Source organism: Anopheles marshallii, chromosome X, assembly GCF_943734725.1.
Source record: "Anopheles marshallii chromosome X, idAnoMarsDA_429_01, whole genome shotgun sequence".
NCBI lineage: Eukaryota > Metazoa > Arthropoda > Insecta > Diptera > Culicidae > Anopheles > Anopheles marshallii.
In genome coordinates, this window is record NC_071325.1 from 9,299,735 (window position 1) to 9,314,712 (window position 14,978).

Sequence of the window (14,978 nt, forward strand, 5' to 3'; positions counted from 1 at the left end):
AATTGGAAAGAAGAAACGGGACGGACTTAGCTCGTGCGCAGATTTGTAAAATGAGCAAAAAACAAGTTAAAGTAACTTGCGGTGAATATATCCACATGGATACAAACAGTTATTGAGTGAGAAGATAAACGGAACAAGAGACAGACGATACGTCCAACAGTTGAACAAAATGAAAACAGAGGAAGGACAACGTTTACAACTACTAGTTTTGTATATAGTTAAACAAGTGATTGTGTGTTACATATTGAAGTCGCTGCGTAATGCAGTGCAGTTTGCTCCGATCTGCTTGCGCAACGGTTTTGTTGCAGAGCGTGCACACACAAACAACAGACACACACTCACACAGCAAATATACACGTACACACACACATCGGCATACCGGTGCAAAAGTCACAGCACAAGTCTTGCGTTCCTGCGGAGCAGAAGCGGTATTAAAAAAAAAAAGGAAGACATAAAAGCAGAACGGTGTATTGATGTATTAGTGGGTCGGGGTGCGCGAAGCAAATAAGATGTTATTTTATCTTGAGTATTGTTGTTCTAATGTAATCTTACGATGATAATTACTGATCGATGTGCTGACCTAACTGACGGCAAGCCCCCCCCCTTCCTAAGTTGTTCTTGGCATAGGTTTGGGAGGATATGTGGGGGCATTGGTAGCAGTGGGACGGAAACGGATTGGCATCGAATAAGAGGTGCCTTATTAGAGTCATATACCGGAATGTATGAAAACAGTAAGATGAAATCGTAATTAAAAGGTTTTAAATTTCTCCGAATCGTACTAAACAAAACAAAAAAATAACGACCAATTTCATCGTTGTTTGACAATAAACACACACAAAAAAATCTTTTCAAAAATATACTCTCCGAACGGGTCTAATTTAATTTACGGATTTCTAAGCTTGTGCATGTGTGGATGGTAGTAAAGATGGGAAACTAGCAAAAAAAAATGGCAGAAATAAGTGAAAAAAAGTAAAGTTGGGAAAAGAGAAGAAATCGAGAATTGAAATAGAAGAGAAGGTACTCTTTGGTTCACCTTAAAATACATCCATCTAAGTTACTGATTGTTACATGCTAGCATTGTTGAACTTTGTTCCCCAAGAACATTACATTATTTATATTAATCTCCAGCATGCATAGAAATCTTTGTGTGATGTATCTCTATCATTTGCCAATTTAATTTCATACTTTCCCGACTGTAAGCATGGCCAAATGATCATGTGATCGAGCGCCTGCGCCATATTACAAGGTGATTCAAACATTAACCGTCCTAAGGATGTATTGATTACTATTGGGAGATCAAAATTATCCATAAACTACACCAGATCTAACTAGTACTTCAGGTATTATTCTCCACAACAACATTAAATCAAATACATACACTTGGAGAACTTTGAAAGAAGCGAAAACGCACTAAAATAAATAAACATAATAAAAAAAATATGCGGGTCTTTTACACTATGTGACAATTGTTTTTTTTTTATTTCGAACCAAATACAGGCTGCTGCAATAGTCCAAGTTTGTTTGTATGCGCATTCAAGGGTTAATACACTTGACAACGCGTACTCTGGATTTTATTAAGCGAAAAAATATAACTTAATTTTAGTTACGGTTTGAACCGTTTATGAGATGATTTAAAATATTAAATGTTGTAGTTAAATTGTGTTTTTATTTATTTATTTTTTTCACTTTTTCAAAAACCACAAATGAAGTTTTGGGCCCCACTATACCGTACGGTGTGGGTGTTTTGTTTATGTTTTGAAACTGATCAGCTGTCATTAAAATGGTGTCCGTCAGTGGTTGTGTTCTGCCGGGTGGGAAAACAGCAACCAATTAATTAGATTAAATGTGTCCCATAGCAACCACAACACAGTTTGTGAAAAATCAAAGCATCCAATGAAAATTCTTTCCCGGATGACAGGTAGCAAACGTCAAAACCACACCAGAAGCGGAAGCCTTTACAACCATCGCAAGCCGGAACGAGATCAATTTTGTGTGTGTATTTTAGGTAGCTAAAAGACGCGGTTCCTTTCATCCTTCTGGATAATAATATACCGATCGGTTCGAGCTTTGATATTAAATGAGTGTACACATCTTGCCGGTAGTGGCTAGTAAAGGAACACGCGTTTCGTTGACATGGTTTTGCTTCAGCTACGCTCCCTTCGTTCTTGGTTGGTGTCGAGCGACCGCAGCCTGCGCGACACATTGAATAGCATCTTCTGGTTGAGCTGTGTCTTGGGCATCATTTTCCTGCAGTTCCGGCGACTGGTGGAGGTATGTGATTAGTTTGATGGCTTATATTAACTATAGTAACTTGTTGAATTTCTGTTTTTTCTGGACACTTTTGCAGCGACTGTTGCGTTTGGGTCGTGTAAAAGCACGTAAGCATGGACCGATCGTGCAACACCTGTGGAATATTTCCTTCTACACGAGCGCAACCACTTTCTTGCTACTCTATCAAATGCTCCTGATCCGACCGGAGGTGGTCCGTGAGAGTGGCAAGTACTTCCCACAGTACAACAATGCCATCTTTGCCACTGCCTGCGATCCGGCCAAATTTGAGATTATCACTGTTGTGCTCGTATCGTTCCGGGTGTTTAGTACGGTATCGAAGTTGTCCAATGGCGACTACTCGGTTGCATTCTCGAGCGCCCTTTGCTCATCATTGCTGTTGTGTTGCTTCACGCTACGGTTGGAAAACTACAGCATCCTGCTCAACCTATACCTGGCGATTTACACCACGTTCGAGGAAACATTCCTACTGTACGCCTCTCAAACGGACCACAAGCATAACAATAAGCTGACGGTTCTTGTGCTGCTGGTGTGTGGCACTTGGTAAGAAAAAAGCTCAAGTTTGCACTATTTCTATCCGCACACAATATAACAATAAATATCTTTTTTCTCTTCTCTGCAGGATTTATTTATTTTTAAACCTTTTACCCTTCGAGTTCTTGATACCGACTCTCTATGCGCGCCGTGAGCTGTTCCCGCTCAAGCTGTGCTTTTGGCTGTGGTACTGCTCGTGCGTCTGGAACTCGCCGCTGTTGAAGCTGCTATACCACAAAATTTACCATCCGCATCCGAACGACTGTGCTGGAGATGGTTCGGCCATACGATGCATTCTTTCGAACGATTGGCAAAGTTTTCGCCATTTCCGCAACCTCGAACATGCCTACCTCGAGCTGATGCTGCACCAAAGGTAATGCAACGTTTTTGATGTTAAGTTCAATTTCATCCTCCAGTTCTGTTAGGAACATTTGGATTTTATTGTTTTCAAATCTCAATCCTAAGGTTATCTAGGTTTTCAAATTCCACCTTTATTTAAATGATTTAAAAAGGGTACTCGTTACGTTATTACTCCATTCATAATTGCCCGCAGGGTTATTTTTATATTAAGATTATTTTGAATATATTTATATCTTTTTAACAAAAAATTTCAGCAATAGGAAAACAAAAAGCATACCAGCTAATGAAAAAGCCACATTGACCGCCTTCCAGACGATCAAATGTAAGTGACGCAGTTAAATCCAGCACATTGCCATAAAGTAGTATTTCTAATTGCGTTTTTTTTTGTTTTGTTTTGTAGGTGTAGTATCCTTAAAGCGAAAGCTGAAACGTTTGCGTGAAAACAAGGAGCAGCTGGACAAATATAAATAGCTGGTTCACCACTGAACGCAGGATTTATACAATCAAATGAACATAATGATCTCGACTGGATGAAACTGCGACTTTCACTCTGTATCTCTGTTTCTTTCTGTCTCTCCCTTCCTTCCTCCCGTCTTTACCCGCCTCTATCCATTAATCCACAATATCCATTCCTGCTTGCGCGCAACAAGCGAAACGAATCATCGAATAACGCGAATAACGAAAGTAGACAACAAACGCGACGCATCATCAATCGATAGCTTTACTAGCAAATTTGGAGGAAGGACGCGAGAACATCAGGTTAGGATAGGAAAGAATCACCTTTTTCTAAGAGAACTAGGGAAAGCATTACTAGGCTGTAAAAAAATTCGCGCACTGCTCTGCATCGCAGCGATGGATGGTGCGGTTAACTTATACAGATATGAATATAAGAAACGGTTTTGCATCAAGGGATGTTTCGATGTGTTGTTCTCATATTTCGCACAAACAAAACTAACGCAAATCGAAAAATTCGTTAAAAGTTTTTTCCGTGTATGATATTTGTTTCTTTTTTATTTCAGATATTCTTTTTTTTCTTTGTTGTTTTGTCTGCTTTTAATATATTATGCTAGCTTGTTTGTTTGTTCATAAGTTAACTATGGTTCCCCTCCAGTGTCTTTCCTTCATATATTTTCGTTTGTTTAGTTTTTGTTCTGTTTTGTTGTTCATCTGTTCAACTCTCAAACTTCCATCCCGCGTCTTTCGGCTGTGCTTCCATCCCACCCGTCACGTCCCGAATCGTTTGAGGTAATCCTCCTGCGAAGACAGGTTGGAAGGATCTCCTTTTTTTTGGTTTCCGGAGAAGCAGTTTTAGTTTACTCCCGCAACTTCGTCCGGGATACGAAAAGATCGTTTCGATCCAAACCGTGTTGTTGCGGATTTTGTTTGTTTGTTTTTGTTTTTCTTTTTGAGCGTATTACGTTACTTCGTTGCGCCTACTATACTTGATTACTAATATAATTGTTTGTTTGAGTGAGTTTTTTTTGTTCTATCTGCTGAATACTTCAAATTTTCATTATTATAAAAATCAATCTTCTATCAGAATCTATTCTGTGTGTGTTTTGTTTTTTTTTTATTCTTAGGTTCCTTTGTTCACCCCTAATTTATACTTTCTCTTCCACCTTATTTCTTCCTGGCCTAGCACTTCTGTTTCATATAATCTATATTTTCGTTGAACGTTAATAATTCGGTTTTTTTTTGTTGTTTGTTGCTTGTATTGCTCAAAGCGAGCCGCAAATCTATGAATATGGAAAACGAGCGTGTATGTTTTTTTTCTAATAGTTACTGATTGTGAGACTATTTTGTGTGAGTTCCGTGAAACGTGTGTGTGTGTTTGACTGCGAGTCTTATACACTGTGAAGCGTTCAACTCCGGGGCGTTAAAGTGCTGAAGGGTCCGGTCTAACAGCGGAATAGTATTTTTCCAATAAGTTGATCACCTGGCTGCTGGGGTAAACTAAATCACAGCTAGCCAGCCAGTAAGCCCTACAACACGTTATGAAGACCACAGAAGAAGAGGTGTTGCTGGATGCGTTGAATGGTAAGGATGTCTTGCTTTATATACAATATTTCCTTTAATCCCTAGACTAACATCTTTCTTTTGCACGTTTGTGTAGGTTTTTTTTTTTGTTATGATACTGCATCCTATATCTCTACTCTCACAGGATACCGTAGGAATTTCAAATACTGTTTTGAACACCGAATGGAATGTGTCTGGCAAAGGAACGAAAAAGCTGCATCTTCAGTGTTGATCACGTGTTCGTTCACGGGTCGATGCAAGTGAAGTAACCCTCCGCCCACTTGGCCCCGGCAAAAAAAAAGACTAGCTCGTTTAAAAACCCGACCACTTCCGTGACAGTTCGCGATAGTTTTGTCGGTTTTTGCGGTTTAAAACACTACGTTAGCCTTCGGTAGAAGTCACGTTTTTGCACTTCCATGTTTTTTTTGTGTTATACTGCTGTTGTATGGTTGTTGCATGTATGTTTGGCTGTGTGTTTAGTATTCGCTTATCGATTAACAGTTTGTTCACTCCCGTCCATTTTAAAAACCGCTCGGTCAGGGAGGCACGTCTAAGAGAATGCTAGGCGTTTGTACGGACTGTGAGTGAAAAAAGTAACGATTACGATAGTCACGGCTGTGGCTTCCACATTCCGAGAACAAATTTCTCCAAGCAGCGCACAACGTGGCACAAGTAACAGAATTTGCACTAGAGTCCGTGACACCCGCTGCTAGAGCCGCTAGCAGGCATTCGTTATGTGCGCACACATCTCCGGTGGAACGTCTAAATATAAAGGATCTGATAACGTTCCGAACGGTGCACTCCGTAGCAAAAGACAAGCCATTAAACTTTAACAAACACAAAATCAACTACTGACGGAACGGAATTCTTCTGCGCCGCTTCACAATACAGTGTCACCGGTTGTTTTTTTTTTTTGCCACCTGCACACCACCGTCCAGTGCCCCGACAAGCAAAACGTTGCTCGAGGAGAAACCCCTTTATGAGTGTGTTTGTGTGTGAATAAGATGTTCGCCAACACTGGCAGCGTTAGTAGTAACCGACCGTAATGCGGTTTGTTTTTTTTTCTTGTTTGGTTTTGAATCAGTGACACCTGATGCACCCAGCTGTGAGACTGAGCGAAACGCAGGCAGCACAACTTCTTAAGCGATGGAATTGAATAAGTTAGATTGGTCTGCTGAGCTAAAACGTACCGCCATGTATTAGGCTGCACGCGTTATATATGCATGTGGTTTCATGTGTAGGTTAGGTGCGCTGGTTTTGAGAGAAGGTGGAAGGATGTCAAGATGTGTCAAGGTGTGTGAAGATGACCAGTTCCATTAAAAAAGTTACTACTTAGATTAATACACTACTAGCCAATTAACAGCCAATCCGGGCTGCATACTTACTTAACAGGCATGGCAACGTGTGCATGCGCGTGTGTGTTGTGTCTGGTGTGAATGTGGATAGGTGTCGGTGTAGGTTTATAGTAGTTCAGTTAGATGTACGGGGACTCTAGAAGGATACACATCTCGGCTTCCAAATCCACTTGAAAAGAAAACACCTGTTCCGTGCTCCGCCCTGTTGCGACGTACAACCACACATTATAGTATGGGTTTGGCGATGTAAGGCTTCGCCGTCGTCGTGGCAATCTCCGACATCTTGATGTCGATCGGAACGCGCGTATCGTAGAGTGTTGGTGCCTGCAGAATTATCCCTGCCGTACCGAACACGACCGCTATCGTGAAGATCCACAGAAACAGCCGATCGAGAACCATAGCGACATACTTCCAGTCCTCCTTGACCTGTGGATAGGTGAACCGTATTATGTTAAGATATTAAGAGTTAAAATTGTCGGAGTGTCAAAAGTGAAATAAGCAAAAAAAAAAAAGATTTAAGTAGAGTTGGTCGTGTATATTGGACAATTCTGAGGACTTTTGAAATTTGGAAACGCCAAAAACTGTGGTGAGCTGACTAATTGGTTCTTCTAAAGGTTAGAACACTCATCCACATTATCTATCTTTATGATAACATTGTTCTTCTCAGTCGCATGCCAAAGTAAGAGGTAGAAAATCACCATGATGTAGTAGTGAGAGAACATCAGAAGAAATATCTACAAAAACTCCAGCTGCCAACATCTATCCCCAGTACCTACCCTTGAGCTTTCCTCCTCTTTCCGTGTGTGGTCAGCAATGTACGTCACCCCATCCATCGCCTTGGTCAGCTCGGGGCATTCCAGCCACCGGTTACGGTTCTGGCCCGCCTTGTCACCTTTGCCACCCGATGCCGCCCCCGTCGGTACCGTCGTACCCGTATCGGTCGTGTTGATAATCATCCCGCTCGGCAGCACGTTGGTGGGCAGATTGTTGTTGAGCGGTACCGCGACACCATTATCGGCCAGCAGTAAATCGGCTGTCGTCGCACCGGTAGTAACCGCGGCCGTAGCCGCCTGTTGCAGATCGTTCAGGAACAGACTGTTGCAGCAGCTCAAGTGACCGCCACCAGTTGCGGCGGTACCTTTCAGCATCAGGTTGGCGTTTGCCTTGCTGTCGTTTGTGTTGGCCGCTGCAAGGCTCTTGTGAAAGGTGCTGTTCGGATCTAGTAACCCCGTACCGGTGGTGGCACCGGTAATGGTCTGTGGATTCGGTACCGCCGTACTAGCCGTACTGAGCAGATTAAAGTTGATCGGTGACATCGGCGAGTTGTGGTGGTTGTGGTCGTGGTATGGCAGCGGCATATCATCCATCAGGTCCATGCCACGGACCAGCGCGTTATGGTGATGATGGTGATGGTGTCGACCACCGCCCGACCGATGATTGTGAAGGTGCGTCGGGCTACCGTGCAGTCGGCAGGTATTGAGGCTGCAGTCATTCGGAACAAGATTTAGTTAACACGGTACAGGCACGTGAACAGTGTGTTAACAATTACAGGCGACCGCCTCAAGGAGGCAAACGGTAACACTGCAAGCCTTACTGTCACGGAAAACAGCCATGAAAGCAAGGGATCGGATAAATGACTCATTCCACACCGCACTACAAAGGAAACAAGCAAGATTGCCACAAAGGTCCACAAGCACACCTTCTTCCCGATATTCACCATTGCTGGCGTGATGCGGAAGAACGTTTTTATCAACGGCGATAATCGAATCGGAACAGACGAGCATTAAGAGGATAAAAAATAAAAACAAACATCCAAATGCAAGGATTCTCGCTGATGGGCCACTTGTAAGCGTGTAGGAATATATACATTGGAGGTTTGGATAGTGGCAGTTTCATATCCCGAAGATATCTGTGAACAAAATCCAACAGAAGGCACAACCAAATGGAGGTTTTTTTTTTGGAAATAAATGGACTGCAACTGTGGTATGAACGGAACTAACAACAGCATCCAAAATTGTGAAGGGAAGTAATTAACAAAACACACACACACACAACACACACAGAAGTATAATCAGTAACTAGTAGGCGCAGACAATGGCGATGGCGGGCACACATCATGCGAGATGATACTGTGAATGTTTGTACAGATGATTGGTGGAGAATGGAGTTGGTAATGATGAGCAGGATAGAGTCTCGACCCGATAAGTGCGCCGCTAGCACTGTTTCGATGACTCCACAGCGAATGGTGCTATACGTACGCTAGGGAACAATTTACCGGCGATCGTCGCTCCTGTAAAGAATGTCTACATCGAACAAACAACAACACATTCCATCAACGGATAAAGCGGGATATTGGTGAAGGACCCACACACTGGCAGAACGCATTGACACCCACACCGCAAGGCGCACGTACATCGTGATGAAGCTGATGGTTCGGATATGAGATATGGCTGAACGGACACATCCCTTCATCGATCGAGTATACAGCCCCGTTAGAAGCTTATCACGAACACACACGAAATCCAACAATTACAGCAACGCATGAACGTTTAACAACACAACAAACATCAAAGTAATGCACATATCTACACTCTCAACAACAAACAAACGAAATAAAAGGTACGTCAGCAAACGCGCACATTCGCACGGGAAATTACACACACGCACACAGCGCAACCAGGCAGCTCCACCCTTACCTTTCACTGGAATCGAGCAAATGGTGATCAAGCAGTACCGACGGATCGAATGCGATCGTGGGCGGAAGTGGCGGAATATGGTCACCGAGGCTGTTGCACGAACGCAGCATGAACCGCTGGGAGGCGGCACTGTTTCGGCACGTTGCGGTGACCGGAAAAAAGAAGATACATTGTACAGATACACTAGCGTACCGACTTGCGCAACGTGGACATCGGGCGTCCGGACAGGGAGTTGACGTACGGTGGGACGCCCGGGTATGCAGACGAGGCATTGGAGCAGGCAGCTCCGACGAAGGAAGATGCTGGGTTTTTCGGGCATCGACCCCATACACACGAACATGTGATACCGTTGGATGTGGGAGGCGGGAAAGTTGTCTAACTTACCTGAAGTGATGCAGCGGTTGGTAGATCGGGCGACGCATTACGAGCAGTTTGGGCAAATGGTTGATGAAGATAGTCCTTACCCACGGTGCCATCGTATGGGTTTGGGGCGACCGGAAATGGATGTTGAGCACGATCACGGTCACACATATGCTGGAACGATACGATGGCAAATGTGATGAGTGTGGAAGCACACGGGCTCGGTGCTCGGTGTAACCAGACGAATAATAGGGAAAAGGATGTATCTATGCTCAAAACGGAAGTACGCTCTTTCAAATAAAGCAATCTACCAACATCTGGGCATTAGCGAGGAACTCTCTGTGGGATATTCAATGTCTGGACGATATGGCGTACAGGGTTAACGCGATTAAGCGTAAAATCCATTTACATGCAAAATAAAATAAAAAATCCACCCCGTTGCTCGGTGCTTCAACAAACCGGAACCGGAAATGGATTTTATCTCAACCGCAACCACAGCACCAACACGCCACGCCAAGTCAGCGAGGATTACGACAGAAGCCGCCATTAGCCGGAAATTACCGGATGTGAAACATCGGGTCTGCACCTACCTGAACGTGTCCAGTATCATCGTGAACAGGACGAACTTGCCGAGCAGCGGGACCACCAACGATGTGGGCGGAATGATTTCCGCCAGCAGCAGGAAAAACACAGTCAGCGATAGCAGAATGGATATGCTTAACGATACCTGTACGGCGGGTTTGGGAAGGAACGAGAAACGACGAAGGCTTTTCAGTAAGTCGACCGGAAGTGCATCCTTTTAGGCTCCACTGTTACCTACCTTCTCACCGCTGTCCGATGGCAGATAGAACACCAGTATGGTGAGGAAGCTGATGCCCATGCAGGGTATGATAAGGTTGACGGTGTAGAACAGCGTCTTGCGGCGCATTGTAATGTTGAACGTAATGTCGAGGTACGGTTCGTCGCAGCACGTGTAAAACTTTTCATTTCTGTGGTTGGGGGGGGGAAAAAAACAAATGCAGTTAACAGGTACATTGAAGACTGGGGCGGTCACTATAAAACCCCCCTCTTTCGCTCACCTTACGGCAGGTACCTCCAGGATGTCCCATTCGACAGACGTGTAGAATTCGGACAGATCGACACCGACCTCGACGACGTTCGTATCGTTCATTTCGTCAATGTGGCGTAGATCCACCTACAAAAAAGGGAGACATCAGAGATATCCGATTTTTACAGCGTGTTGGGACAACATTGTTGATCCACCGGCCAGAGTATCTCAAAAAAAAAGGACGCAACGCATATCATCCGCTGTATACCTGAAATCCATCGTACGTCCAGCTGCCGAACTTCATCACGCACGTCTGCTCATCGAACGGGAAGTACTCGACGTCGATTTCGCACGAACTTTTGTAGATGGCCGGCGGGCGCCATTCCACCCGGCCCGTGTAGTTAAGCGTTGCCTTCGTCGCGAGCGTCACCTCGAAGTTACCGTCCGCATTGTTGTACAGCACGATGTCCGGCCGCCAGATGTGATCGGAGGGTACGTGCAGCATCTCCACGCCACCATACTCCTTCGGTTCCCACTTCAGTTTGTAGTCGTACCAGGTCTGCTCCACCCACAGATTCGTGGTCATGATTTGGTTCTTCAAGTTCTGGAAGTTGCACGAAACACGGGCGCGTGTTGGTCAGATGGGTTTCTCCGTTTCTTGCCGCATCCACGCCACCTTCAACGCTGCACTTACCACATCGATCAGCTGGGACAGCTTGAGCTTGATTTTGACCGTTAGCGCATCGGTGACATTTACTACCGGCCGGACAAGCTTGTTGTAGTTGCTGAGCAGATCGTCGTACAGTCGCTTTGCGTCCGGATTGCCACCACACACTGCAAACGAGCCAAACACCGAACGATGCAGCATTAACGCAGAATTTGAGCGTTCCTGTTCACTTACCGGAAACGACGGCAAATATCGTGAAGTATACACCGTGTAGTAGCCTCATCGCATTCCCCCTCGCTGGTGCTACCAATCCTCACCTATTCTATGTACCTTCGCTACCGTTCGGCACCCCGAAGGAATACGTGCTACACACCTTTCCTATCTATGAACTTATCTTACCAGGGGCGTGAGCACTTCAGGATGACGGCATATATATCTCGTCAATGCGAATTGGATAGTCTTCGAATGATGGTTTTCCCAAGTCAGCAGCAGATACAAAGGGGAACGAGTTGATAGTAGTGCGTGTCTTGCGAGATACGAGTTGATAACGATTGTCTGTGGTTTTATCGGGCCGTGGACTTGCCGATGCAAACAAAAAAAAAACTCAACAAACTTTCACCCGACGCTTCTAAATGTTGCGCCTGTCGCTCCAGTTACGGGCCCTGCGTCCCTTCCTGCCCTGTTCGCAATGGGTGGGAGCCGAATTTGAGCAATGGATTTTGAGCGTTTGATGCTAGATCCTTCCCCCACATCGAATTCTCAATCTACGTTGTGCGTCGTCTATTTTACTCGCTTTGTTTATCGCCCTTTGATCGCTTCCACCTGGTACGTGGCGAATCGAATCCGTTGGTACGCGTGCGAGACGATACGGCTAAGCCCCGAACCCGGACTCGCTGGGCCCTACTGCTGCACTGAGAGAACTTTTTGCAGAAACATTTTTGCAAACACACCGGCGAGCTGGCAGAAAGGACGCTGGACGATGATGTCGTGGGGTTGAAGGGGGTTGAACGCGTCGATATCCTCTGGTCAAGAAGTGATCATTGTTCCTGCAAAGGCAAAGACGTAAAGGTTTGGCAGATGTACAGCACCCAGCTCGGCGTGGGTTGAGCATATCGGCAAAACATCGAAAAGGCACCACGCCGGAAAGAAATGTATCGCATTACAGCGGACTTCAACCATCTCAAATTGCTTGGACTGCGAGCAAACAGAAATGGTGCGCTTGTCCTTGCAAAGCAAACACCCTGCAACACACTGGTGAAGGTTAAGCACACTGTAGCCACACCAAAGCGCGAGAAGTGGCACTTCGCATACTTAGGCGAATTTAGCGACAGTGCTCGGAACCCCTACGAATAAAGACATCTTGTTGCTATAGGTTTCACGTTTTCCCTCCCCACCGTTCCCAACCGTTAAACGAGTTATATACTAAAAGCGCTACTACTGCACGGCACGACGGACAGCGACTCTCCTCTCGCTTATTCGCATTATCCAAAATGCGGCTCACGTTGAGGCGTTCCGTTGGCATACCGTCCAATGTAAACATTATTAGATTAACGTACACTATAAACATCAGGCACGAATTTGCACACATTTGCCGTGCAGAGTCCGTCGCGGCACAACTAACAACGCCAAGAAGGATAGATGCAGAGAAGAAGCACTGAAACCGCTGCGGAAAAGCTTTCCCTCCGTTGAGGGGTAGGGGGAGGGGGGGGGGTGGGAGGTATCTCCGTGAGATACCGCCTATCACACCGCAAAGTTTTCTTTGTCTTCGGTTCGGTAGATTGTATGATTAATTCGTTTTTGATTGTTGACCGAGTTTCTGGTAGCCACCTTTCCGCCTTATTTCATCGCCGACAAGCGGTGCAGCGGAGACGCCGACGAGCCCAAAAACGCGCTTCGTGGTACACACGGCACACCACAAAAGCACCCTTTTATGTCAACACAAGGATGCCGAATGGTATCTCTCGCCTTACGAACTCGCCCAGCTATGTTGGGTCGCGGTATATACAAATTCTAGGCCAGCATCTACATAGGACGGTGTTGGTACGGTTGAGCGCACTAGCGGGAAAATGTGGGATAGAAAAGAAAAAAAAAGAGCTGGCATGGAAATCACTCTCTCACACACTATCACACACACAAAACGTTCACATTCCGTTCTTAACACCAGAGGCACCGAAGCGAGCCTTCTTCGATTAGGGACACAGAGGCACAGGTTATGGATATCCAATCAGCGCCCAATCTCATCTCCTTCGCTTTACGCTTCAGTTCCCGGGGTGGGTTCCGAAGGTGAAGGGAGCTCTGGGGCCTTTAGAATCCTTTCCGCCCTTCGCACCTCGTACCAACCGTGACCCCGCCGAACAATTTTAGCTCAGCCCTGGTGCGATGCCAAGCATTGTGTTGCCTGCGAATAGTCCGGTGGTGCGTTTGCGAGCTAATGGCATGCCTGCCGTGGGATAAAACTCTGTTATCAGGACATTGTTGGGGCAGGACTGCGCGTCAACTTGCGCTTGGCTAGGTCAGCGGAATCGACACAAAGGACGATTAGAAGCAACAAACCGCAACAAGAGTGGCAAATAAACACATTGTTTTTTTTCCCTCCCCATTTGGCGAGGTGAGTTGTTGCACTGATCGGTTGTGGGTCGTTTTTTTTCTGGGAAGTAACCTGCGTTTTATTCTCTCTGTATCAGAAGTTGTGCACAAAACTAGCTCGGTACTAGGTAACGACCTCCAAAAACTTGCTGTCTACAACTTGGCGCTGTGTGTGCGCCTCAAGCATGCAAAACCCTGGTACGGGATTCTAACCAAAACGAAAAGCACAACGTCGAACCAGCACGTAACTAGCCTCGATTCACGGAAATGAAAGCACATTTGACCGCACGGTAGATGTGGCGGACATTTGGTACCGCAATAGTTACGTTAAGTGGAAAGCACTTCGCTGCAGCAGTAACAGAACCGACTTCACACTGGAAGAGCTTGGTGTGCTCCTAATGGCAGCATAACGATAGGAGGCACGGTACACATATATTTCTGCGTTTTCTGATATCGGTTCTGGGCAGGTATTGGGGGGTCGCGAATGCGCATGTCGCGTCCCATACCAAGCCTCCCAATGGTCTCCCCCTCCCCTCACTCAACCACCAGCGCGCATCCTTGCACACTGTGTCACACAGCGGGAAAACGGTCGTGGGACAACGAGAAAAAAAAAAACAAGCAACAAAAGAAGAAACGAACTGTGCTAATACACCTCTGATAAGAGGACGAGGTGTTTTCGGAAGCTGTCATGAATAAGGCAAAAATGTGCCACTTTCCGCCGACACCGACTGATAAGCGTTTAAGGAGGAGGGGGGAGGGGAGGGGGCTTCGTAGGAGGGTAACAATGCGACAAAACCCCCAGCTTTTTTTTCACGCCCACTCTGGCGATAGTTTCGCTTCTATCAATCAGTAAGGATCAATCAAGCGCTTGTCGAATTGGTTTTCCTGTTGTTTGATTATAAATGCCGCAAGTGTCACTGATCAGCGGACACAGAAACGGAATGGGTATGTAGGGTGGGAGGAAGGCAACTAGCGGCGTATGGGAGGGATCTGCAACATCTAAATATGCTAAGCACGTGTAGTCTACCCGTAGAGATGCTATGAAATTTTGATCACAGTTCCTCCTG

General features: G+C 45.6%; 2 protein-coding genes across 2 annotated transcripts; one reads left to right on the forward strand and one right to left on the reverse strand.

The window, feature by feature from the left end:
- Positions 1-2,133: 2,133 nt before the first annotated feature.
- Positions 2,134-3,654, forward strand: LOC128713979 (uncharacterized). Its single transcript, XM_053808857.1, has 5 exons — positions 2,134-2,271; positions 2,348-2,832; positions 2,912-3,196; positions 3,438-3,505; positions 3,584-3,654. The coding sequence occupies exons 1-5, from the start codon at positions 2,134-2,136 to the stop codon at positions 3,652-3,654; spliced, it is 1,047 nt and encodes a 348-aa protein (XP_053664832.1).
- A 3,125-nt stretch (positions 3,655-6,779) lies between these two features.
- LOC128713968 (acetylcholine receptor subunit alpha-like) lies at positions 6,780-11,608 on the reverse strand. The gene is made up of 10 exons (XM_053808846.1): positions 11,560-11,608; positions 11,353-11,492; positions 10,927-11,262; positions 10,690-10,805; positions 10,431-10,599; positions 10,201-10,337; positions 9,635-9,784; positions 9,251-9,379; positions 7,331-8,036; positions 6,780-6,980 (listed from the first exon to the last, which is right to left on the reverse strand). Exons 1-10 carry the CDS (start codon positions 11,606-11,608, stop codon positions 6,780-6,782), a joined length of 2,133 nt encoding a protein of 710 aa, XP_053664821.1.
- Positions 11,609-14,978: the final 3,370 nt, after the last annotated feature.

What these genes read in the sequence shown, in the direction of transcription:
- LOC128713979 (XM_053808857.1), top strand. Translation starts at nt 2,134, where the DNA reads ATGGTTTTGCTTCAGCTACGCTCCCTTCGTTCTTGGTTGGTGTCGAGC. An exon ending in CTGCTGGTGTGTGGCACTTG is followed by an intron (nt 2,833 to 2,911) that starts GTAAGAAAAAAG and finishes TCTTCTCTGCAG; the next exon opens with GATTTATTTATTTTTAAACC. An exon ending in CGCCTTCCAGACGATCAAAT is followed by an intron (nt 3,506 to 3,583) that starts GTAAGTGACGCA and finishes TTTGTTTTGTAG; the next exon opens with GTGTAGTATCCTTAAAGCGA.
- LOC128713968 (XM_053808846.1), bottom strand. Translation starts at nt 11,608, where the DNA reads ATGAGGCTACTACACGGTGTATACTTCACGATATTTGCCGTCGTTTCC. An exon ending in TGTCCCAGCTGATCGATGTG is followed by an intron (nt 11,263 to 11,352) that starts GTAAGTGCAGCG and finishes TGCAACTTCCAG; the next exon opens with AACTTGAAGAACCAAATCAT. An exon ending in CATCGGACAGCGGTGAGAAG is followed by an intron (nt 10,338 to 10,430) that starts GTAGGTAACAGT and finishes CCCGCCGTACAG; the next exon opens with GTATCGTTAAGCATATCCAT.